Source organism: Pleurodeles waltl, chromosome 1_1 (genome assembly GCF_031143425.1).
Source record: "Pleurodeles waltl isolate 20211129_DDA chromosome 1_1, aPleWal1.hap1.20221129, whole genome shotgun sequence".
Classification (NCBI taxonomy): domain Eukaryota; kingdom Metazoa; phylum Chordata; class Amphibia; order Caudata; family Salamandridae; genus Pleurodeles; species Pleurodeles waltl.
The window spans coordinates 229,234,378-229,260,310 of record NC_090436.1 but is presented as its reverse complement, the minus strand read 5'-3'; the positions used below and the strand labels follow the sequence as shown (position 1 = coordinate 229,260,310).

Sequence of the window (25,933 nt, the reverse complement as noted above, 5' to 3'; positions counted from 1 at the left end):
CTCCTTGTTTCTTGACCTGTCCTCGTGTTGTCTCAAACACACTCTCAGAGATGCCCAGCATTGCTGCATGGGCCTGTAACTCCAATTCAGCCCATGCTGAAGTCTTCAAATCATTGCCCATAAGACACACTACAGGAACGGATGAGGACACTGCAACTTTTTTACGGCCAGTAAATCCCCAGCTGAAAATAACCACTGCCATGAGGTGGCACTTAGTGATGTTATCTGTGTGGGTACTTGGAAATGTGCCCAAGTAGGATCTGCTCAGGTGAGACCAGTTTTTCATTCACCTTGGTGACACTTGCACCTGTCCCTTTAAGCCTCTGCCTCAATACCATTAATGAGGGAATATTGCCTGTATTTCCTCATATTAGGAGGCCAGGCAGCCAAAGTGGCAATGCCAATGCCACCCTCTGATTCCAGGACAGCCTCAGTGGTTTCTCTGACTAGGCCACAGTTCACTGTCGTACCCAAGGTGAACCCAGCTACACCCTTCGAGGTGGTACTACTATCAGTGCTACTGCTAGGGGCATTAGGGAAGAAGTAATAGTACAACTGATGCTTTTCTTAGGACACCTGGGATCCCCTATGGGCTGCAGCTTGTATTATGCCACCCATGGGAACCCATGCAAATTGTGTCTGCAGGCCTATCGTTTCCAGCTGGGTGAAAAAGGGGCATGCGCCTTTTCACTGCTGGTCACTGCACCAGGTCACAGTAAGTTCCTCCATGGTAGACTCTTCCAGCCCAACGAGCAGGGTGCATGTCCCCTTGTGTACGGGCACCCCTGCATGAGTAGAGGTGCCCCTATGAACTCCAACTTCAGTTCCCTGCACTTCGTAAGTGCGGGGAAGCCATTTTAGCTATGTCCTGGCCACTGGCATCGAGCATACCAGAAGCATACCCCAAAACTAGTACTGGTGGCATGATTCCATGCACTCTGGGGGCTCCTTAGAGGACCTCCCAGTACTGTTCCTACCAGTGTTTCAAGGTCTGCGAGTAGCCCATGCTGCTGCAGCCCCTCAGACAGGAGTCTGCTCTTCTGCTGCTTGACCAGCTGAAGCAGGGGAAGACAGAACCAAGGATTTCCTGTGGTAGAAGGGTGCAACCTTCTCTCCTTTGGGATATAGATGTTACACGGCTGGAGAGGGGTAGCCTCCCCACGCCACTGGTTTGCATTGAAGGGCACCTTTGATGCCCTCCTTGCATAATCCGGTTTGTAAAATCCCAGAGACCCCTGGTCCCTGCTCTGGCGCGAAACTGAACAAAGGAAAGGGGAGTGACCCCCTCCCCTGTCCATCACCACCCCAGGGGTGTTGCCCAGAGCTCCTCCTGGTGGCCAATTGATTCTGGCATCTTGAATCCAAGATGTGCAAAGGCTAATAGGAGCATCTGTGTGGCCAGGTCAGGCAGGTGACGTCACAGCCCACCTCCTGATAGGTGGTCACCTTGCTAGGTTACCAGTCCCTCTTCCAGGGCTATTTAAGGTCTCCCTCTTGGGTGAGTCCTCAGATTCGACATGGAAGATTTCACCAGAACTCCCCTTCATAATTTACTTAATCTTCTGGCCACTGGAACCGCAACTGGACTCTTCAGGAACCAACAATCTGCAACTTCAGCGAGGACTCTGCTTTGCAACATTCTTTCTCCGGCTCCTTCCAGCAACTGCAACATTTCCTCGGATGTGCATCCTCTGAGGTCAGAGAGACGTCATCCTGCACCAAGAAGTAAGAAGGAATCTCCCTTGAAGGAGTCATTCCCCTGAATCTGCAGGCACAAACTGCATTGACAACCGGCTGTGTGAATCTGCCTCACTCCTGAACTGCGTGGATCCTGCATCACAGGTGGTGGTCTAGAGTGGTCCTCTTGATCCTCTCTGCCAGCTGTCCAACTTGGGAAATGGTGAGCCCTTGCTTGTCCTTGCAGAACATTTCCCCTTTGCACTGCGACTCTTGCAGCTACCAACACTTGTGTGCTTGTGCTCCAAGGGATCTTCGGGCTCAGTCTTTCCCCGGCCCCCAGCACTTCTTCCTGCCAAGCACAGTCTCCTCTCTGCTGCTCCAATGACGTCGGACTCCTCTTCAGGTGTGCTGACTGGGCCTCACTGCAACTTGCTGTTCCTGCTGCCTGTGGGGGCTATGACTGCTGCTGGTGACGCTCTCGACTGCTGAGGGTTACCTCAGGCTCCCCTCCAAGGGTCGAGTCCCCTGGGCCTTACTGGTCCTCTTCAGCTTTGCAACTCTTCTTTTTCTTCTTTTGCATTTGCCAAGGCTTGTTGGTGGTTTTCCGGCACCCCTGACCCACACCAACGCACCGGCAGATGTGGGAGACCATCTGCATTGCTGCAGGGACTCCTCTTCCCTTGGGAGAGGGTCTGCTCTATTGTTTAGACAGACTGTCCGGCTCTAGGGACAGAGAGGGGAAACCAGTTGTCAAACCGATTTTGCAGCATTTGTAGTCCCCTTGCTAGGCACACCTCTGGGTTGGACTAGGGAGCTCAACACGCAGAGAGCGAGGGGCTCTAGCATCTTGAATTTGGACAGAATAGAGATGTCTGGCATAAGTAGATGCCACTAACAGGAAGTAGTCATCAGTAAGGAGGGAACATAGTAGCCCCTTGGCTAATGACAGTGACAGACCGAGGGCTTTTTCTGGGCATAAAAAGGGCTTCAGAACTCAAACCTCATTCGATTGGAGAAGAGGGCCAAAGGAGGACTGCCCTGCTGCACCAAGGACCAGGCGAAAAGAGGCTGCACCCACATAGACTGCACCTGTTATACCTAGTGGCTAGCAAAAGAAAACAGCCGTGGTGCTGTGGAGAGGTCAACCCCTGAGCCCAGCTGAAGCAGGAGACTCCTAAGGTCAGTTGTCTGGCCTCCTATTTGCGGGACAGGGTCACAAGGGCAGAAGAAGCCTGCTGGGGTGTGATGGTAGCCCACAATCCCGGATCACCGCTCTCCGTCGCCGTGCAACGCAAAAGACCAAGACCCACTGCTCAAAAGAGGTCCCCAAGTCTGCTGGACCCAAGAGAGTCACCGGAGTGAGGCTAGGTTGCCAAGAAGGCAAGTTACTCCCAAAGAAAAAAAATTGCTGTATCGGGCAAATGGTCGCTGAGTGGCGAATGGACTTCCACCTACTTTGAAAGAACTTTGATGGACGTTGACTCCTGTGTCCAGGATTGCTTAACAAAGCTTGTGGACTTAGTAGTCCTCTCAGGAAGGCCCCCGTCGATTGCACAGCACCTTCAGCATCCTATATCCTTTACACCAGGATCACCCCATAGAATTTAGTGGCAAGGAGCCACTGACGCTGGATCTGATATGAAGATTGCTTTTTTTGGACGAGGTAAGGGTTTCTTTGTACCTTTCTGGTCCCCCTGAATGGCTCCTTATCGGAGTTAGCTGCCTAAAGTAACTCTTCAGTAACCGCTTTGACAATTAAGAACGTTTTTTCTTGAAAAAGTTTTTAAATGTTGAAAAAGTGTCAGATTTGTTACATTTGCCAGATCTTATTTGTGGTTAGTAAAAAGTGATGATTTTTCTATACTTTGTAAATTCTGTATTTATGAAACCCTCTGCTGTATCTTTTTTTGTTTCTATGTCAAAAATGGCATAAACACGTAATCTATTTTTATAAATTGGTGGGTGATTTGTTGAGTGTCTTATGTCCTTCACCTGCAGTTGTTTTGGTGCTGTTTATATGATTTACACTTGTTCCTTTGTGTAAGCCTGACTGCTCAGAGCCACAGCTACAAAGGATTGGACTGAGGTTTAATTAACAAAACTTGACTGGTCCTACAGGGGATGGAAGTATATTACACTGTGAAGTCACACAACCGAACTATGTATCATACTCTATTTTCTCAAATAGACTTGAAATTGGTCTCACAACCAGAATTTGGAATGTAGGAAGCTGGCATGGTGTGTGGTGGACACCTGTGGTGTTTACACCTTATACCAGGTCCAGGCAACCCCTTATTAGTTACTAACAGGGTCTTGTAAGCCAGGGCTTTCTAGGGGTAGCTGTGGATGAGCAGCCAAGACTTATCTAGGAGGAGTGTAAGCACTTGCAATACCACACTAGTCACACAGTAACATCACACATCAGAGGAACCACCCAGAGTTACAAAAATAAAGGTACTTTATTATTGGACTGGTGTACAGGGGGCATCTCTAAGATGCCCTCTGTGCGCATTTCTCAATAAATCCCACACTGGCATCAGTGTGGATTTATTGTGCTGAGAAGTTTGATACCAAACTTCCCAGTATTCAGTGTAGCCATTATGGAACTGTGGAGTTCGTGTTTGACAAACTCCCAGACCATATACTCTTTATGGCTACCCTGCACTTACCATGTCTACAAATTGGCTTAGACACTGTAGGGGCATAGTGCTCATGCAGCTATGCCCTCACCTGTGGTATAGTGCACCCTGCCTCAGGGCTGTAAGGCCTGCTAGAGGGGTGACTTACTTATGCCACAGGCAGTGGGTTGTGGGCACGGCATTCTGAGTGGAGTGCCATGTCGACTTAGTCTTTTTCTCCCCACCAGCATACACAAGCTGTGAGGCAGTGTGCTTGTGCTGAGTGAGGGGTCTCCAGGGTGGCATAATACATGCTGCAGCCCTTTGAGACCTTCCCTGGCTACAGGGCCCTTGGTACCAGCGGTACCATTTACAAGGGACTTACCTGTGTGCTGTGCTAATTGTGGAGACAAAGGTACAGTTTAGTGAAAGAACACTGGTGTTGGAGCTTGTTTAGCAGGGTCCCAGCACCCTTTCAATCATAATTAGCATCAACAAAAGGCAAAACGTTAGGGGTTAACCATGCCAACAGTGACATTTTCCCATATATATGTCCAAAGCCATGCGTAGATGCAGATACACATGCTGTGCATAATTCCGCCATTTAGTGTTGGGCTCGGTGTGTTATAAGTTGTTTTTCTTCTAAGAAGCTTTTTCAAGTGACGAGATCAAGTGGTGACTCCTTTCGGTGATAGTGCGCATGGGCATCAAGTCTTTTGTTAGTTTGTTTTCTTTCTGCCGTCAGGTTCAGACATGTTCCCTCTCACTCCGGTAGATCTCGGTTCGGTACTATCGGAACTTCTCTATCTTTTCTCTAAACGTCGGTATTGTTTTTCATTTGTGTTTTCTCTGACTAGACTCGATCCGATTGTATCGCAGGGATTGATTAAACGCCCTTTCAGGCTACCGCACCCTCTCGGGCCTACTTTGACACAGGCTGATGGTTCGGACTCTGTTTCATTTTTGTCCTCGGTGCCACGCCAAGATCCCCTACACCAACTAACACTCTGGCGCAACCTCCGCCTCCCTCCCGACTACAAGGAGGAAACCTGTGAGGTGTGTTGATCCTTCCACTCCAAGAAAAATCTGTGGGATTGAAAAGTGCGTCGGTTAGAGATGGCATCCAAGTCGATGAACAAACACCCGACATTTTCGGTGAGGAACAAGCGCAGACTGCAGTTTCGATTGCAGATTCTGATTCCGACCGTGACTCCTGCGGCGCAGTACGCGATTACACAAGCCCCTTCCCATCACCAAAAACCATCCAAAAAGTCATCACAACTGGTCTTGGGTCCACCACTACTTGCCGGCCATGGTCTGACCCGAAAGATAGATCTTGATTACCAACCCTCTGGTTCAACATCAAAAAAAGACCAAAATGCATTCGGTGTCCACAACAGTTTCGGGATCGACTCAAAGAGTGGAGTCTTCCACCTCGGAGCCGAAACATGCATCTTCAACCTCGCAGCCGAAACACCCAACATCCATTTCGGAGCTTACATTGTCGGCCCGATTAACACAATCGGCCTCCAAGCTTTCGGAACTCAAACCTGTGGGGAAAAAATATTTTCCAACTGCAGAAGAATCATCAGGCATTAGGCCCACACTTGAAGTGATGTATGATAAACAGCAGAACATCCAAATCCATAAGGATACTGTAAGGATTATTGCTTCTCCTCCTTCTACAATTAAAGGGAACTATCTTTCCAAGAGACTTTGGAAGCTAGACCTTCGCCTGCTAAGGTTTTCAAACATGTGGAGAAGTAAAAGGCAGTACATCAGCACTTACCACAACATTCTCCTTTGCTTCTCACTTCTCCACCACCTGATACTCCATCACCACCTTCACCTACACAGTTTTCTCCGCAATCCCCTGTTTCTTCACATGGGGATGACTTGGGTGACAATCCTTACAATGTAGACTCATGGGATTTGTATGACTCAGAACCTATTGCATCTAATGATCCTGATATATACCCCACTAGGCCATCTCCACCTGAAGACACCATGGCCTATAATCAGGTCATTGCTAGGGCAGCTGCATATCACAATGTGCAGCTGCACTGAGATCCCATAGAGGATGATTTTTTATTTAACACATTATATTCTACACACAAAGAGTACCAATGCTCTCAGGCATGCTTAAACATGCAGATAACATTTTTAAAGAGCCAGTAAGGGCTAGGGTACTTACACCAAGGGTGGACAAGAAATACAAAGCTGCACCGTCAGATCCACTCTTCATCACACAATTGCCACCTGATTCTATTGTTGTTTGTGCAGCAAGAAAAAGGGCAAATAATCAGTCCACCGGGGATATTCCTCCCCCTGATAAAGGAAGCTGTAAATTTAATGCAGCAGGGAAGAGAGTGGCAACTCAAGGTGCAAATCACTGGAGAATTGCCAACTCCTAGGCTCTTTTAACCAGATACGATAGAGCCCATTGGGATGACATTAAGGAGTTCCTACAGTTTCTCCCACCGGAACACTAAAAAAGGGCACAGCATGTAGTTGCAGAGGGACAGGCTATCTCCAGCAACCAAATTAGATCCGCCCTAGATGCAGCAGACACCGCAGCTAGGGGTATTAACACTAGTTTAATCATTAGAAGGCATTCTTTGTTGCGATCTAAAGGGTTCAAACCTGAGATACTGTACTTAATATGCCTTTTAACAAACACCATTTATGTGGACTAGAGGTGGATACCACTATAAAGAAATTAATAAGGGCCTCTTACACAGCTAAAGCCATGGGTATCCTTTATAGAACACCTGTTCGGGGTACTTTTCGGAAGCCCCACTGAACAGGTGGTTTTAAACCATCAACATCAGAGCCCTCTACATCCCAGCAAAAGCAGGGACAATGATAGTACTCCAGATGGTCTTTCAGAGGATCCTACAGAGGAAACAACTTTAGAGGTAGAGGGAAATCCACTGCCACAAGATGTTCCTTCATCTCATCAAAGCAGTGACTCTCTCCACATCCCCACACATTATACATCTCCTGTCGGAGGAAGACTGGACAATTTCTATCACCAATGGCACAAAATTACATCAGATCAATGGGTGCTATAATTTATGTTCAATGGTCTCCACTTCACCCTCGCTCGCACAGGCTTTCTCTAGAACACCTAATTTTGTTAAAACAAGAGGTACAATCACTTCTACTCAGAGGTGCAAAAGAGATCATACCTAGATTTCAACAAAGGGACAGGAGTATATTCTCTATACTTCCTCATACCAAAAAAGGATGGTACTCTCAGACCAATCCTGGATCTCAGACCCCTCAATCAGTACATTCTCTCAGAGCATTTCCCCATGGTCACTCTTCAAGATATCATTCCCTTACTACAAAAAAAGGACATGACTGCATTAGAACTAAAAGATGCTTACTTCTATATTCCCATACCATAAGCACATCGCAAATACTTAAGATTGTGATAGCAGGCAAGCACTACCAATTCAAAATGCTACCCTTTAGGGTAACAACATCACCAAGGCTATTCACCAAATGTCTATCAGTGGTTGCAGCAAATCTCAGAAGGCAACATACATGTCTTTCCCTATCTGGATGACTGGATCATAAAAGCCAGCACCATTCAAACGTGTCAAAAGAACACAATGCACACAATCAACACCCTACACAGTCTAGGGTTTACAATAAATTACCAAAACTCTCATCTGCAACCAATGCAAATACAACCATATTTGAGAGCAATTCTGAACCCTCAGTCAGCATTAGCTTACCCAAACCCACAGGGAATTTAAGCTTTCCACAATCTCATATTTCAGCTACAATACAATCAAACTTACGAAGTAAGGTTTATCATGAAACTGTTAGGATTTATGGCATTGTGCATAGCAGTAGTACACAATGCGCATCTAAACATGAGACCTCTACAACAGTGTCTCTCGTAACAATGGTCTCAGGTCAACTTCACGATCTGGTTTTGTTGGACCGCCAAACTCACAACTCTGAAATATTGGAATCACACCAACTTATCAAAAGGGGGGCCATTTCAGGACTCTCTGCCACATATACATCAATGACAGGTTGGGGAGCCCATCTCAACAGTCTTACTATACAGAGAGAATGGGACTCAATCCAACAAACTTACCACATAAACCACTCGGAATTACTGGCATTATTCTTAGCACTCAAAGCATTCCAGCCACAGATCAAACACAAATAAGGACAGACAACATGACAATGTATTATCTACAAAAACAGGGGGGAGACACACTCATCTCAATTGTCCCTTCTATCACGATTTGGTAATGGGCAATTCACAGTAGCATTCAACTACTAGCGGCGCATATCGAGGGATACACAACCAACTAGTGGACCTCTTAAGCAGGACGCAGCAACAAATACACAAATGGGAAATTCACCCACAAGTGATTCAACAACACTTCCACATGTTGGGAACCCCAATCATAGACCTCTTCGCAACAAGCGAAAACGTAAAATGCCCAAACTTTGCATCCAGGTACCCACACCCTCGATCCAAGGTCTCTATGGATCACTTGGTCAGGGATATTTGGTTACGCTTTTCCCCCTCTCCCACTCCTTCCCTTTCTGGTCAGCAAACTGCATCAAACATCACTCACCATGATTCTAATAGCACCAATATGGGCACGCCAGCATTGGTACACAACACTCCTGGATTTGTTTGTAGTACCCCATTCCAAACTCCCAAACTGACCAGATTTGTTAACCCAGAACAAAGCTCAAATCAGGCATCCGAATCCCAGTATGCTCAACCTAGCAATTTGGCTCCTGAGGTAATAGAATGTGGTTACCTAAAACTTCCACCAGAATGTATGGAAGTAATTAAACAAGCACATAAACCTACTACTAGACAGTGCTATGCCAACAAGTGGAAAAGATTTGTATACTACTGTCAATCTAAAAACACTGACCCACTTACAGCATCCATACAAGATATTCTATATTATTTACTTCATTTGCAAAAGTCAAATTTGGCTTTCTCACCCATCAAAATACACCTCACTGCAATATCTGCATACTTACAGAATATTCAACATACTTCTCTGTTCAGAATTCCTGTTATTAAAGCCTTCATTGAAGGATTAAAAGACATTGTTCCACCTAGAATACCACCTGTTCCATCGTGGAATTTAAATATCAGACTTACCAGACTCATGGGACCACCTTTTGAACCCATGCACTCTTGTCAAATTCAATTCTTAACATGGAAGGTCGCTTTCCTTGTAGGTATTACTTCTTTAAGAAGAGCAAGTGAAATACAAGCCTTCATTCTTTAGGAACCTTTTTTCCGAGTGCACAAACATAAAGTTGTACTTAGAACAAATCCTACATTTCTACCAAAAGTAGTATCTCCTTTTCAGTTTAACCAAACAGTGGAATTGCCAGTCTTCTTTCCACAGCTAGACTCTGTGGCAGAATGAGCTCTTCATACCCTAAATCTCAAAAGAGCTCTTAGGTACTATGTAGACAGAACCAAAGATTTTAGGAAAACAAAACAACTTTTCTGTGCTTTCCAACAACCACATAAAGGCAATCCTATATCAAAACAAGGTTTAGAAAGATGGATTGTTAGATGCATACAAACATGCTACATCAAAGCAAAAAGACAACTTCTGATCACTCCTAGAGCACATTCTACCAGAAAGAAAGTTGGGTCAATGGCATTCTTAGGGACGATACCAATGATTGATATATGTAAAGCATCCACATGGTCAACTCCTCATACATTTACAAAACACTACTGTGTTGATGTTTTTTTTCACAGCAACAAGCCGCTGTAGGCCAAGCTCTCTTAAGAACACTATGTTCGATGGCATCTGTCGCTGTAGATACGCATGTTCTGCAATAGCTCGCCATCTGGTGTTGGGCCGGAGTGTTACAAGTTGTTTTTCTTCGAAGAAGTCTTTCGAGTCACGGGACCGAGTGACTCCTCCTTTTGTCTCCATTGCGCATGGGCGTCGACTCCATCTTCGATTGGTTTTTTTCCGCCATCGGGTTCGGACGTCTTCCTGTCGCTCCGAGTTTCGGAACGGACAATTAGCTAATTTCGGAAGATTTTCGTCGGTATTGTTGCGTTCGGGATCGGCGTACTTAGATTCCACACCGCATCGAAGATCGAAGAGCTCCGGTGCCCTTCAGGGTAGTTTTTCGATCCCCCGTCGGGGCCTGGTCGGCCCGACCGCGTGCTGAAGAACGCCGATGGAACGGACCCCGTTCCGTTTCTGCCCCAAATGCCACAATAAATACCCCTACACAGACCAACACTTGGTCTGCAACCTGTGCCTGTCACCTGAGCACAGCGAAGACACCTGCGAGGCCTGTCGTGCGTTCCGGTCCCGAAAAACACTCCGAGACCGTCGAGCCAGAAGACTTCAGATGGCGTCCGCACCGACAGCCCAACAGGAGTTCGAGGAACAGGAAGAAGAAGGTACCTTCTCGATCCAAGACTCAGACTCCGAAGGATTCGACGATACACAAACCGTGAGTAAGACGTCGAAAACCACCCAGAGACACATTTACAAGGCCCAGGGGACGCCACTGCCATCCGGCCATGGCTCCACCCATAAATTCGGTGACCGACCGTCGGCACCGAAAAAGGCCCAAACAGTGCCGAGGTCGTCCGACTCCGGTCGAGACACCGGCACGCAGCCTTCTCGGGACCGAGAAAGTGCTGGAGACAAGCCTCGACACCGAGATGCCGGTGTGGACACGGCTCGACGCCGAGACAGCGGCACCGAAGCAGATCGACGCCGAGAGGTTTCGGCCCCGAAAAAGAAAAAAGTCACCTCGGAGCCGAAAAAACACGCAGACAGGGTTTCGATGCCGAAACAAACTGCAAGCGACCCAGCTCCAGGCTCTTATACAGAAGAGCACTCGCTAACCTCCCAAATGCAAAAGCATAGGTTTGAGGAAGAGCTACAAGCAACTGATGTGGACCATACGCAAAAGCGTATCTTCATACAGCAGGGGACAGGAAAAATAAGCACCCTTCCCCCTATTAGGAGAAAGAGAAGGTTGGAGTTCCAGATTGAACAGACACCACAACCAAAGGTGGTGAAAAGAGTTACCCCACCACCCTCTCCTCAGCCCGTGATTAACGTCTCACCAGCACAAACTCCATCACTCTCCCCAGCTCACACCACCATGAGCCAGGGTGACCAAGATCAGGACGCATGGGACCTATACGACGCCCCAGTGTCAGATAATAGTCCGGAGGCATACCCTACGAAGCCATCTCCACCAGAGGACAGCACCGCGTATTCTCAAGTGGTGGCTAGAGCAGCACAATTTCACAACGTAAGCCTCCACTCAGAACAGGTCGAGGATGATTTTTTATTCAACACACTCTCCTCCACCCACAGCTCGTACCAAAGCCTGCCTATGCTCCCTGGTATGCTCCGGCACGCAAAAGACATCTTTAAGGAGCCGGTCAAAAGTAGGGCAATCACACCAAGGGTGGAAAAAAAGTATAAGGCGCCTCCTACAGACCCGGTTTTCATCACTACACAGCTGCCACCAGACTCTGTCGTTGTAGGAGCAGCTAGGAAGAGGGCCAACTCTCACACGTCTGGAGATGCACCACCCCCAGATAAAGAAAGCCGCAAGTTCGATGCAGCTGGTAAAAGAGTCGCAGCACAAGCTGCAAACCAGTGGCGCATCGCGAACTCCCAGGCACTACTTGCGCGCTATGACAGAGCCCACTGGGACGAGATGCAACATCTCATTGAACATCTGCCCAAGGACTTACAAAATAGGGCAAAACAAGTGGTTGAGGAGGGACAGGCCATTTCCAACAACCAGATCCGCTCCTCCATGGACGCTGCAGATACAGCTGCACGGACAATTAATACATCTGTAACTATCAGAAGGCATGCATGGCTCCGAACGTCTGGATTTAAACCAGAGATTCAACAAGCAGTTCTCAATATGCCTTTTAACGAAAAAGAACTGTTCGGTCCAGAAGTGGACACAGCGATTGAGAAACTCAAAAAAGATACGGACACTGCCAAAGCCATGGGCGCACTCTACTCCCCGCAGAGCAGAGGGAATTACAGCACATTCCGTAAAACGCCTTTTCGAGGGGGGTTTCGGGGTCAGAGCACACAAGCCAGCACCTCACAAGCAACACCGTCCAGTTACCAGGGACAGTATAGAGGAGGTTTTCGGGGACAATATAGAGGAGGGCAATTCCCTAGAAATAGAGGAAGATTTCAAAGCCCCAAAACCCCTACTACTAAACAGTGACTCACATGTCACTCACCCCCTCCACACAACACCAGTGGGGGGAAGAATAGGTCATTATTACAAAGCATGGGAGGAAATCACTACAGACACTTGGGTTCTAGCAATTATCCAGCATGGTTATTGCATAGAATTTCTACAATTCCCTCCAAACATACCACCAAAAGCACAAAATTTAACAACACACCATTCCAATCTCCTGGAGATAGAAGTGCAGGCACTATTGCAAAAGAATGCAATCGAATTAGTGCCAAACACACAAATAAACACAGGAGTTTACTCACTGTACTTTCTGATACCAAAGAAGGACAAAACGCTGAGACCAATCCTAGACCTCAGAGTAGTGAACACTTTCATCAAATCAGACCACTTCCACATGGTCACACTACAAGAAGTATTGCCGTTGCTAAAACTACACGACTACATGGCAACTTTAGACCTCAAGGATGCTTATTTCCATATACCAATACACCCATCGCACAGGAAATACCTAAGGTTTGTATTCAAAGGAATACATTACCAATTCAAGGTACTGCCTTTCGGATTAACAACCGCACCAAGAGTCTTTACCAAATGTCTAGCGGTAGTCGCTGCACACATAAGAAGGCAGCAAATACATGTGTTCCCATATTTGGACGACTGGCTAATCAAGGCCCATTCGTTCATACAGTGCTCAAATCACACAAATCAGATCATACAAACCCTCTTCAAACTCGGGTTCACCGTCAACTTTACAAAATCCAACATTCTGCCGCGCAAGGTACAACAATACCTAGGAGCCATAATAGACACATCAAAGGGAGTAGCCACTCCAAGTCCACAAAGAATTCTAAATTTCAACACCATCATACAACGCATGTATCCAACACAAAGGATACAGGCAAAGATGGTATTACAACTCCTAGGCATGATGTCTTCATGCATAGCCATTGTCCCAAACGCAAGACTGCACATGAGGCCCTTACAACAATGCCTAGCATCGCAGTGGTCTCAAGCACAGGGTCACCTTCTAGATCTGGTGTTAATAGACCGCCAAACTTACCTCTCGCTCCTGTGGTGGAACAACATAAATTTAAACAAGGGGCGGCCTTTCCAAGACCCAGTGCCACAATACGTAATAACAGATGCTTCCATGACAGGGTGGGGAGCACACCTCGATCAACACAGCATACAAGGACAATGGAACGAACATCAAACAAAACTGCATATCAATCACCTAGAACTTCTAGCAGTTTTTCAAGCACTAAAAGCTTTCCAACCAATAATAGTTCACAAATACATTCTCGTCAAAACAGACAACATGACAACAATGTATTATCTAAACAAGCAGGGGGGGACGCACTCCACGCAGTTAAGCCTGCTAGCACAAAAGATTTGGCATTGGGCAATTCACAACCAAATTCGCCTAATAGCACAGTTTATACCAGGGATCCAAAATCAACTCGCAGACAATCTCTCTCGAGATCACCAACAGGTCCACGAATGGGAAATTCACCCCCAAATTCTGAACACTTATTTCAAACTCTGGGGAACACCTCAGATAGACTTGTTTGCGACAAGGGAGAACGCAAAATGCCAAAACTTCGCATCCACATACCCACACGAACAATCCCAAGGCAATGCCCTATGGATGAACTGGTCAGGGATATTTGCTTACGCTTTTCCTCCTCTCCCTCTCCTTCCTTACCTGGTAAACAAACTCAGTCAAAGCAAACTCAAACTCATATTGATAGCACCAACTTGGGCAAGGCAACCCTGGTACACAACGCTGCTAGACCTATCAGTGGTACCCTGCATCAAATTGCCCAACAGGCCAGATCTGTTGACACAGCACAACCAAAAGATCAGACACCCAGATCCAGCATCGCTGAATCTAGCAATCTGGCTCCTGAAATCCTAGAATTCGGGCACTTACAACTTACCCAAGAATGTATGGAAGTCATAAAACAAGCCAGAAGGCCATCCACCAGGCACTGCTATGCAAGTAAATGGAAGAGGTTTGTTTGCTACTGCCATATTAATCAAATACAACCATTACACACAACTCCAGAACATGTAGTGGGTTACTTGCTTCACTTACAAAAATCTAACCTGGCTTTCTCTTCCATTAAAATACACCTTGCAGCAATATCTGCATACCTGCAGACTACCTATTCAACTTCCCTATATAAGATACCAGTCATTAAAGCATTCATGGAGGGCCTTAGGAGAATTATACCACCAAGAACACCACCTGTTCCTTCATGGAACCTAAATGTTGTTCTAACTAGACTTATGGGTCCACCTTTTGAACCCATGCACTCCTGCGACATACAGTTCCTAACCTGGAAGGTGGCATTTCTCATCGCCATTACTTCCCTAAGAAGAGTAAGCGAGATTCAGGCGTTTACAATACAGGAACCTTTTATACAACTACACAAAAATAAAGTCGTCCTAAGGACCAATCCTAAATTTTTGCCAAAGGTTATTTCACCGTTCCATCTAAATCAAACAGTGGAACTTCCAGTGTTCTTTCCACAGCCAGATACCGTAGCTGAAAGGGCACTACATACATTAGATGTCAAAAGAGCATTGATGTATTACATTGACAGAACAAAAAACATCAGAAAGACTAAACAACTCTTTATTGCATTTCAAAAACCTCATGCAGGAAACCCAATTTCAAAACAAGGTATAGCCAGATGGATAGTTAAATGCATCCAAATCTGCTACCTTAAAGCTAAACAACAGCTGCCCATTACACCAAGGGCACATTCAACCAGAAAGAAAGGTGCTACCATGGCCTTTCTAGGAAACATCCCAATGCAAGAAATATGTAAGGCAGCCACATGGTCTACGCCTCACACATTCACCAAGCACTACTGTGTAGACGTGTTATCCGCACAACAAGCCACAGTAGGTCAAGCCGTATTAAGAACATTATTTCAGACTACTTCCACTCCTACAGGCTGATCCACCGCTTTTTGGGGAAATAACTGCTTACTAGTCTATGCAGAACATGCATATCTACAGCGACAGATGCCATCGAACTGAAAATGTCACTTACCCAGTGTACATCTGTTCGTGGCATCAGTCGCAGTAGATTCGCATGTGCCCACCCGCCTCCCCGGGAGCCTGTAGCAGTTTGGAAGTTACCTTCAATTATTTATATATGTATCATCTCAACCTTAAATAGGTGCATACTTAGTCACTCCATTGCATGGGCACTATTACTACAATTCAACTCCTACCTCACCCTCTGCGGGGAAAAACAATCGAAGATGGAGTCGACGCCCATGCGCAATGGAGACAAAAGGAGGAGTCACTCGGTCCCGTGACTCGAAAGACTTCTTCGAAGAAAAACAACTTGTAACACTCCGGCCCAACACCAGATGGCGAGCTATTGCAGAACATGCGAATCTACTGCGACTGATGCCACGAACAGATGTACACTGGGTAAGTGACATTTTCATTCAAACAACTTCAACTCCTACAGGCTAGCCACTGCTTTTTTGGGATGACTAACTGCTTTGTAGTCTATGCATAACATGTGTATCTGCAGCTACACATGCCATTGAACGGAAAATGTCACTTACCCAGTGTACATCTGTTCGTGGCATGGTGTTGCTGCAGATTCACATGCACCCTCCTTCGTCCCCAGAAGCCTGTAGTCGTTCAAGTTTAACATTTGTACATATGTATATACATTTACATTTTCATGAACATCTCTTTGTATTCTTATACTCTATCACTCCTTCCTTCACCCTTTGCGGGAAAACAGTCTAGCAATAGAGTTGATGCCCATGCGCATTGTAGCCAAGAGGAGGAGTCACTCGATCCCGTGACACGGAAAAGACCTCTTCGAAGAAAACCTACTTGTAACACTCCGAGCCCAACACTAGATGTCGGAAGAGCTATGCATAGCATGTGAATCTGCAACACTACATTCTACGAACAGATGTACACACACACACATAGCCAAACCCTATACTAAAATAGTGGAATTTTGGAAGTTAGAATTTTCTGCCTGATTTCAGTGTGTTGACTGTGTTCACTGGGATCCTGCTAACCAGGACCCCAGTGATCATGATCTCTCCCTTCTAACTTGGTATCACTGTTACTTTCACCCCACATTTGGCATACTGATGCCCCCATTTAGGCCCCTAGTATATGGTACCCAGGAGATTGGGATACCAGTGGATCCCCATGGACTGCAGCATGTATTATGCCACCTATAGGGAGCCCATGCAAAGTGTTCTGCAGGCCTGCCTTTGCAGCCCGCATGGAAGGATGTATGCACCCTTTTTCCACTACAGGTCACTGTAATTCACCCCTATGGCAGGTCCTCCTAGTTCAGAGGGCAGGGTGCAAGTACTTGTGTGTGAGGGCACCCCTGCACGAGCAGAGGTGCCCTCACGAACTCCAGTTCCATTTTCATGGACTTTGTGAGTGTGGGGACACCTTTTTATGCGTGTATTGGACATAAGTCACTACTTATGTCCAGCTGCATAATGGTAACTTCGGACCTAGGCATGTTTGGAATCAAACATGTCGGAATCATATCCCAGTACTGTTGCCAGTGTTGGAAGTATGATTCCATGCACTCTGGGGGCTCCTTAGAGGACCCCCAGCATTGCTTCTACCAGCCTTTTGGGGTTTCCTTGGCAGCACAAGCTGCTGCCACCCCTCAGACAGGTTTCTGCCCTCTTGCTGCTTGAACTGCTTGGAAGGCAGAACAAAGGATTTAGTTTGAGAGAGGAGGGGTAACACCGTCTCCCTTCGGAAATAGGTGTTATAGGGATTGGGAGGGGTAGTCTGCCCAAGCCACTAGTATGCTTTGAAGGGCCCATTTGGTGCCCTCCATGCATAAACCAGTCTACACTGGTTCAGGGACCTCCAGTCTGTGCTCTGGCGCAAAACTGGACCATGGATAGGGGAGTGACCACTTCCCTGTCCATCACCACCCCAGGGGTGGTGCCCAGAGCTCCTCCAGAGGGTCCCTGGGTTCCGCCATCTTGAATCCAAGGTTGGCAGGGACCTCTGGGAGCATCTGAGTGGCGAAGTCAAGCAGGTGACGTCAGAGCCCGTTCCTGATAGGTGGTCACCTGGATAGATGACCAATCCCTCTTCCAGGGCTATCTAGGGTCTCTCTCTCTTGGGTGGGTCCTCGGATTCAGCTTGCAAGATTCCAGCAGGACTCCTCTACAACCTCTACTCCGACTTCTAGCCACTGGAACGCGACTGGACCCTCCAGGGACCGACAGTCTGCATCCATGACAAAGACTCTGCTTGCATAAACACAAAGAGCAGTGGTCACTAAGACAGGATCAATTATTTATACAATAGCAAAGAAACGTGATTAATTATTTCTTTGTGGTTTAAGTCCTTTCCCAGTTTTATTTCAAGAAGTATTTTTACAAGGCAGAGAATGGCTCAAAAAGCTTCTGTTGCATGGCAAATGGTATTTAAACACGACATATATAACATACATATACAAAGTAAACTACACATGGTATAGTCTATTTCGAGGACAACTATATATGTTGCAACCTCAGAGACAAGCAGACTGTCACTAGGGGGTTGTCCCCTAATGTAAAGTTTTTAGAAGACGGTAGTGGTTGTAATCCACAAGGATGCGATGGTATGATATGAAGCATGTTTGTTGTAAGGATTGAATACAGCTCAAGACCTCTATCTCTCCAGAAAGTGTGTTGACGCGTTTCGGCCTTCAAGTCTGGGCCTCATCAGGACAATCAAGGGACAACTACAAGGATTGGAAAAGAAACATATAAGCTAAAGTCCAAGAAATTACTGAGTTTCAAGGGTTAAAAACTGTGAATGGAGTTCCCCTTCTGTGGTATGGTGCTGCCGTAATCTAAAACGGTTGGTGATGAACTGTAACCACGCGTGAAAAGAAAGATCTATGGTAAACATATCTATGACTAAAAACACATGGGTGTTGCAAAAGTCTAATTTTAAGCAGTGTTGTGACAACTTAGTGCTGGCCGTGCTTCTGTATAGGTACAGTATTATTGAGTGCTGCTTGCAAACCACCTTATGAGTTGTAAGCATGCTAGACAAACTTTGTTTATAATATTGTTGTGAAAGTACCTTTAATAGTTTAAGTGAGCCGAGCCCATTTAGTATTAGAGGAGGATGGCATCAGTGAAGATCTTTGCTTTATCTCTAGAAAAGATAAATTATTGGGGATAAAATGAGTGAACAAATAGTCGGCAAAGTTTACACGGCATGAGATTAGGAAGTACACTTACTCGTAGAGAGTTAAATGCCGGAGTGAGGCGTCTGCTGGCGGGGAAGCGTGTCTAGAAATGACGGCGTGATTCCTTAAGCACTCTGAAACCAGGGAGAATGTGTCAGCACATGACTGTATAGTGCTGGCAAGAACGGGGGTGTGACAATTTAGTTGTGAAACATGAGTGGCACTTACTTGTTGCAGAAACGGGAGCGGCAGAAGTCAGCGGTAATTTATCTCCGGAACAGAGATCCTTCCCTGTTCTGAGAATCGCGTGTTGTGGGTATGAGACGCGTCCACCTGTCGTTGGGGCTGCTAATTTATGGCAGTCGACTAGACTGGGGTTGCGTGAAACAGGGGGCGACTGGTGCCAAACCTAACTTGGTGGCCATATTTGGGGGGAATATATAATGTGTAACGGGGTGTAGAAAAAGAAGACTCTGCTTGCAACATTGTTTCCGGGGCTCCTTCCAGTTTCTGCAACATTTACCGACTATGCATCCTCTGAGGAGGAAAATTCTTCAGTCTGCATGAGGAGGGAGAAGGAATCTCCCTTGGAGTGAAGGAGTCACTCGCCTGCATCCGCAGGCACCAATTGAAACAATGACCGGCTGTGTGGATCTCCTCTCCTCCTGAGCTCCTTGGATCCTGCATCACGGGTGGTGGTCCAGAGGAGTCCTTTTGGTTCTCTCTGCCAGCTGTCCTACTTTGGTGGAGGTAAGCCCTTGCCTCCACACGCTGGACAGTACCCCCGTGCACCGCGTCTCTTGCAGCTGCCAAGGCTTGTGTGTTCCTCCTCCAAGGGATCTTCAGGTTCTGTGTAGCCCCAGCCCCCAGCCCCCAGCACTCAGCACTCCTTCCTGCGACGCACAGTCCTCTGAGTGCTTCTCCTGCAGTTTGGGACTCTTGTCCAGTTGTGCTGCATGGGCTCCTCTGTGACTCCTGGTTCCTCATCCAGTGGGTCTCCTGTGGGGGCTGCCTCTTCTTCTTTGGACTCACTACCTTGCTAAGGGTCCTCCTTGTACTTCTTCTGTAGGTTCAGTCCTTCTAGACCTTGCTGGTCCCTGGCAGCTCCACTTTTGCTTCACCGCGACTTCTGCCTTTGCCAAGGCTTGTTGGTGGCTTTTCCACACCATTGACTGACTGCAATCATCCATCCAGCATGGGACGTCAACTGCCTTCTCCAGGAGGAACTCTTTACCTGCTCCATGGCTGCATTCCTGACCGTCTTCATCCTACTGTCAACCAACTCCTGCATCCATAGCTGGGTGGGTAGTGGCTCCTACTTGACTCTTCTGTGACTTCTAGACTTGGGCCCCTCCTTCCATAGGTCATCCTCTTCAGCAATCCACTGCTGATTTCTTGCAGTCTTGTTAAGGGGTGTTGCATTTTCATCATTTTCTTTCTTTTGGGTGGTTTGGGGAAAATCTAGTATTTACTCCTTTCCTCCTGGTCGCTAGGGGGCACTGTGGTACTTACCTTTGGGGTTTTCTAGTACCCCCCGCTCCCCTCTACACATTTCACTTACTACATTTTTTAGTATATGATTTGGGCTCCCCACAGGGTCACTATTGTCTGTCTGCATTTACACTGTTCTCTATCACTTTTTATGCCTATTGCTGATTACTAGTGTATATATTTAGTATATTACTTACCTCCTATTAAAGGGTTGCCTCTCTAGTACTTTTTGATATTGTGTCACTAAAATAAAGTACCTTTAGTTTTGTAACACTGGGTGTTTTCTTTCATGTGTGTAAGTGCTGTGTGACTACACTGGTACTGCATGAGCTTTGTGTGTCTCCTAGATAAGCCTTGGCTGCTCAGCTACAGCTACCTCTAGGGAGCCTGGCTTCTACACACTGCCTACACTAAACTAATAGGGGATACCTGGACGTGGTATAAGGTGTAAGTGCCTCAAGTACCCACCACACACCGGGGAAGCTTCCTACAGTAAGTTAACGTTGCCAAGAAAATGGCAAATATGTGTTTTAAAAGCTGACACAGCGCATTTTTGAAAGAGAGTCCTGGGGAGAAGAAACATTGGTACAGTTTTTGAGGTATGTATCAGACTTACAGTTCCAGTCTCTGGGGGTTAGGATGTCCACAGGCTGGGGTTCAAGTTAACCCCAAACACCCACTACCAGCAACATAGGACCGGCTGGGTGCAGAGGTCAAAGATGGTGCAGGATTTAAAATGGAGTCCTGTAGAGCTTGGGGGACCTCTGAATCCGGCCTGCTTGCAGGTAAGTACCCGCGTCTTCGGAGAGCAGACCTTGTGGATTTAGGGACAGGGGAACACAGCTGGGTGACGAACACACACCCTCAGCGGCACTGGGGCGGCTGGGTGCAGGGTGCTAAGCGTCGGGCTCCCACTGGTTTCCAATAGGGGCACTCCGGGGGGGGTCACAAAGATGCTGCAGGCTAGATCCAGGGGGTCCGTTCTGGAAAACCACAGCATGGACAAGGAGGAAGGCCGCCTGCTGAACATTGCTGGTACGGTGGTCGAATTCCCCAAGGCCAGAGCCCTGCGGGTGCAGGGGTACCTTTATTGTGTCGGGAATCTTCATCTGGTTCTCTGGTGGTCAGTGTGGTCCTCCAGATTTAGGCTGTAGACGTCTTAATGTTTGACAGGAGGGGCCAACTTAGGGTGGACACTCGGTCAGAATCACCTGGGGACGAGCTCTAGTCGGTTGGGCCACCTGGACACGGGTAGTGGGCGTCAGGTGCAGAGCAGGGCATGGCTTCCGGATCCAGAGTGGTTCTGGAGACTTTTGCTGGAGTTTCTTTCTGGACAGGGACGCTTGATCGCCTGGGGTGCAGGCAGTCCTCTTGAGGCTTTTAAGAGGTCGCTGGTCCTGCAGGATGCATCGCCCTTCGTAGCAGGGCTTTAGAAGCTGGAGACAGGCCTTTAGGGCTGGGGCCAAGTCAGTTGGTGTCTTCAGTCTTCTCTGCTGCAGGTTAGCTTAGCAGTCGTCCTTTCTTCTTGTCGTCTTCTTGGGGTTGCCTGGAATCTGATGAGCTAGATTCAGGGAAGCCTTTAAATCCTGGATTTAGGGACTTTACATGGGTCAGAGGGTAGTAGCCAAAGGCTACTGTCCCTGAGGGTGACTACACCTTTTCTGTTGTCCACTCCCTTTGGGGAGGGGGGGCACAGACCTAACCCCATTGGTCCCTGTCCTCCAATCCAAGATGGAGGATTTTGCAAGGATTGGGTCACTTCAGCTCTGGACACCTCAGGGGTGGTTCTCACTGAAGTGGTCACTTCTGCTTGTTTTTCCTAACTTCCCCGCCGGACTAGCCATCAAAAGTGGGGCTTTGTCCGGGGGGGTAGGCATCTCCACTAGCTGGAGTGCCCTTTGACACTGTAACAGGCCTGAGCCTTTGAGGCTCACTGCCAGGTTTGACAGTTTCTGCAGGGGGGAGGTATGAAGCACTTCTCCCGGTGCAGGCTTTGTTTCTGGCCCCAGAGAGCACAAAGACTCTCACCCCATGTGGTCAGAAACTCATCTGAAAGTGGCAGGCTGGCACAAACCAGCCAGTCCTGCACTAGAAGTTTGGTTAAAATACGGGGTGATCTCTAAGATGCCCTCTCTGTGTATTTTTCAATAAATCTAACTCTGGCATTAGTATGGGTTTATTGTGCTGAGATGTTTGATACCAAACTTCCCAAACTTCATTGAAGCCATTTTTGGAGCTGTGGCGTTCCTAATGACAAACGCCCAGCCCGTATACTCTGTATGGCCACACTGCACTTTCATTGTCTAAGAATTAACTTAGGCACTGTAGGGGCCTATTGCTCTTGCCGCTGTGCCCTCACCTGTATTACAGTGCACCCTGCCTTAGAGCTGTAAGGCCTGCTAGAGGCGTGACTTACCTATGCCACAGGCAGTGATTTGTGGGCATGACATCGTGTGAGGGAGGCCATGTCGACTTTGTCTTTTTCTCCCCACCAGCACACACAATCTGCAATGGCAGAGTAAGGGTCCCCCCGGGAGGCATAATACAAGCTACAGGTCACTGCACCAGGTCACTCTAAGTCACGCCTATGGTAGGCCCTCCTAGGCCAGAAGGCAGGGTGCAGGTACCTGTGTGTGAGGGCACCCCTGCATGAGCAGAGGTGCTCTACAAACTCCAGCTGCATTACACTGGACTTTGTAAGTGCGCCGAAGCCATTTCCCCGTGTGCTGGACACAGATCACCACCTGTGTCCAGCAACATAATGGTAACTCCAAACCTGGGAATGTTTGGTATCAAACGTGTCGGAATCATACCTGAATACTGTTGCCAGTATTGGTTTTATGATTCCATGCACACTGGGAGCTACTTAAAGGACCCCCAGCATTGCTCCATCCAGTTTTCTGAGCTTTTCTGAGGAGCCCGCGCTACTGACACTTCTGAGACAGGTTTCTGCCTTTCTGCTGCTTGACCAGCTCATGCTAGGGAAGGCAGAACAAAGGATTTCCTGTGAGAGAGAGAGGAAACACCCTCTCTCTTGGAAATAGGTGTTACCTGGCTTGGGAGGGCTAGCCTCCCCAAGCCACCGGTATGATTTGAAGGGCACATTTCGTGCCCTCCTTCGTTTGATTGGTTCCGCATTCTGTCCATAATTTGTCTTTGCTTTGCTTTTGTCGCCATTAGTGCGCCAGGTATGCCCAGAAGTGGGTCCCAGGCTCACTGTGCCACTGGATTCAAGCTAGCCTGGCTGATGAAGGGTGATACCCTGAAACAGGTCCCAGGAAGCTTGTTTCCGTTCCAGGGAGAACCTGGCCTGGCAGTTCGGGCTGGACTGTTTCCAAGGGGAACAGTGTCAAGACTGATTTGCATAGGGCTGGGTTCAAACTGGGGTGGCATGGTGAGCAAAATAATTGATGGATTAAACCCAGATCTGTGACTGGGGGTGAATGTTTGATTGGTTCCGCATTCCATCCATCATTTGTATTTGCTTTGCCCTCCATAGATAAACCCGTTTACACTAGTACAGGGACCCCGGCTTCCTGTTCTAGTGCGAAACTGGACAAAGGAATAGGGAGTGACCACTCCCCTGTCCATCGCCACCCTATGGGTGGTGCCCAGAGCTCCTCCAGGTGGCCTCTCAGTTCTAAACTCTTGTTTCCTATATTCTGGTGTGGCTTCTTTGTACTGCACAGCATTCTAATACCCAGGTCAGGTATGTGCTGTATAAAGCTTTCAATAAATAAATAAATTCATGATGACTTTGATGCCTAGGTCCAAACATGATGGAACCCAATGCAATCTCAGGTTATCATTTAGTCAAAACAGAGAGAATGAGGCTAGAATTTTCATTGCCTAACATTGAGAGCCATCTTCCAAATCAAAATCCCTAAGCAATCTTGAGGACTGGGTTCAAGATGAGAAGTTTATAGAAAATTCATGTTCACAAAAAATGTTACTGACGGTAAGTAACTTGAGTTGTTGTTTAGGAAGAGGGTGGTGATTACAACCAATATGTCATCTCTACTGTTGCTCAAATGCATGCATTAAGAAAAAGTTCCAAAAAACCTAGAGTATAGCTTTTTGCATAAGCAATGGCTAACATTCAAAGTACTGTTAAAGATCAGTCCTATATGTGACAGTTGTTAAATGTACTGTTGTCTTGCATGACTGTTGTGTTAATCAACTTTATCAGGAACTAATCTTCACGATTAATTTTATTTCCAAACAGGTCTTCCATCTGGTACTACAGATGTTGTAAAAAACCCATTCCAGTCTTTGCGACAGCAGATCAGTCTGTCTGAGATAATGAACTCGAGTCGTTCAGATGCCTCCCAGTTTCTAGAAAACACAGAGGACACAGGGTTACAGGAACACACAGACAGTAACTGCTTATACTGTGTCTGTTTGAAGTTGGTGGGCTACCAACATACCAACCAAGTGAATTCTGCATTTACTCGTGCAGGTTACCATTCCTTGTTATTTATTTTACTGTTAAGCTTTTCAGCCTTTGAATAACATTTAACCATCTATATGCAGGTACACACCATTTGATTTAGTCATTAATGTGGTAAATTTTTTTACATGACCGTGCACCATTTTTATTTATCTGTTCCTCCCAGTGACAGCCTCTCCTAAAAGTAAACCATCCCCCACTTGTCAGGGCAAATTTATTTTGTGATTTATCGCCCATTGTGCTAAAATAACAAGCCTTTCACTAGGTTATGGAATATAAAATAGTTTATAAAATATAGAGGTACACCACAGTTTGTTTTAACTCTGGAACTTGGCCTTACTGTGTCAGAGGTTGACTTCTCATTAGAGGAAGAACTGTGGTGGTGTTACATATTGTTTGAATACACAGCACCCCAGTAAATGTTAACAGTGGTAGAGCCACTCGTCGTAACAGTTTTAGGTTTATTGTAAGAGATTCAGAACTGACATGAAACAAAATGCCTGTCACAATACTATTGTACTCATGCTTTTATGGCTTAATAACACGCATGGTCACAAATTGTATAGTTGCCAACAAATTGATACACATCTAATGGAACATACCATCAAGGAGATATCAGGAATTCTAGAACTGTTCTTGATAGCAGGTCCAAATTCTACCTTTTGTAATGTGTAACAGAAGGACTGTAGATCCTCTTCTCACAGGTTCCACATCCAGGAACTTTTCCCAAGTGCCATATGTGGAAATTTATCCACCAGACACTTGTCAGCATTAGAGCCAAACCGGTATTATGCAACAAATCCATAATGGTGCTGCCTACATCCAGTATACCACTTTATTTTACTGGCCTTTTGCACCAACCCTTTTTTGAATCAATTTGGCATGTTCACCAAGATTTCTCCCAGTCTCTGTGCTTCAAACACTGCTTCAAACCCTATTATGAATGAAAAGGCATTTGTTAAAGCATAAACCATGGAATTGTTGCATCAGCTGCCTATTCCTTTACTATGTCACTATGGAAGTTAATGTTTGTTCTAAGATACACACCACCACCATCAGAGAGAGGGAGGTCAAGCTCTTCATTGTCATCCAAGAATTGAGCACCTTCGTCGTTGAGTCATGCTCCTAAGAAATGTGAGTATTCTCATGATGAGTGGAGAAAAGCATGAGAGGAATAAGCAGAAGTCTGGTTCAGGTTCCTGGTGATCCAACCACCACAGTCCTGTCTAACTCGGCTGTAGC

The 25,933-nt window shown here is 46.7% G+C and overlaps 1 protein-coding gene across 2 annotated transcripts in view; it reads left to right on the top strand.

Moving 5' to 3' along the window:
* RICTOR (RPTOR independent companion of MTOR complex 2) overlaps positions 1–25,933 on the top strand; it is a 1,007,050-nt gene that overhangs the window by 860,574 nt on the left and 120,543 nt on the right. For both annotated transcript variants that reach the window (XM_069221337.1, XM_069221336.1), the window contains exon 34: positions 24,467–24,700. In XM_069221337.1, the coding sequence (XP_069077438.1) occupies positions 24,467–24,700 (234 nt within the window). The remainder of the gene's footprint in view (positions 1–24,466; positions 24,701–25,933) is intronic.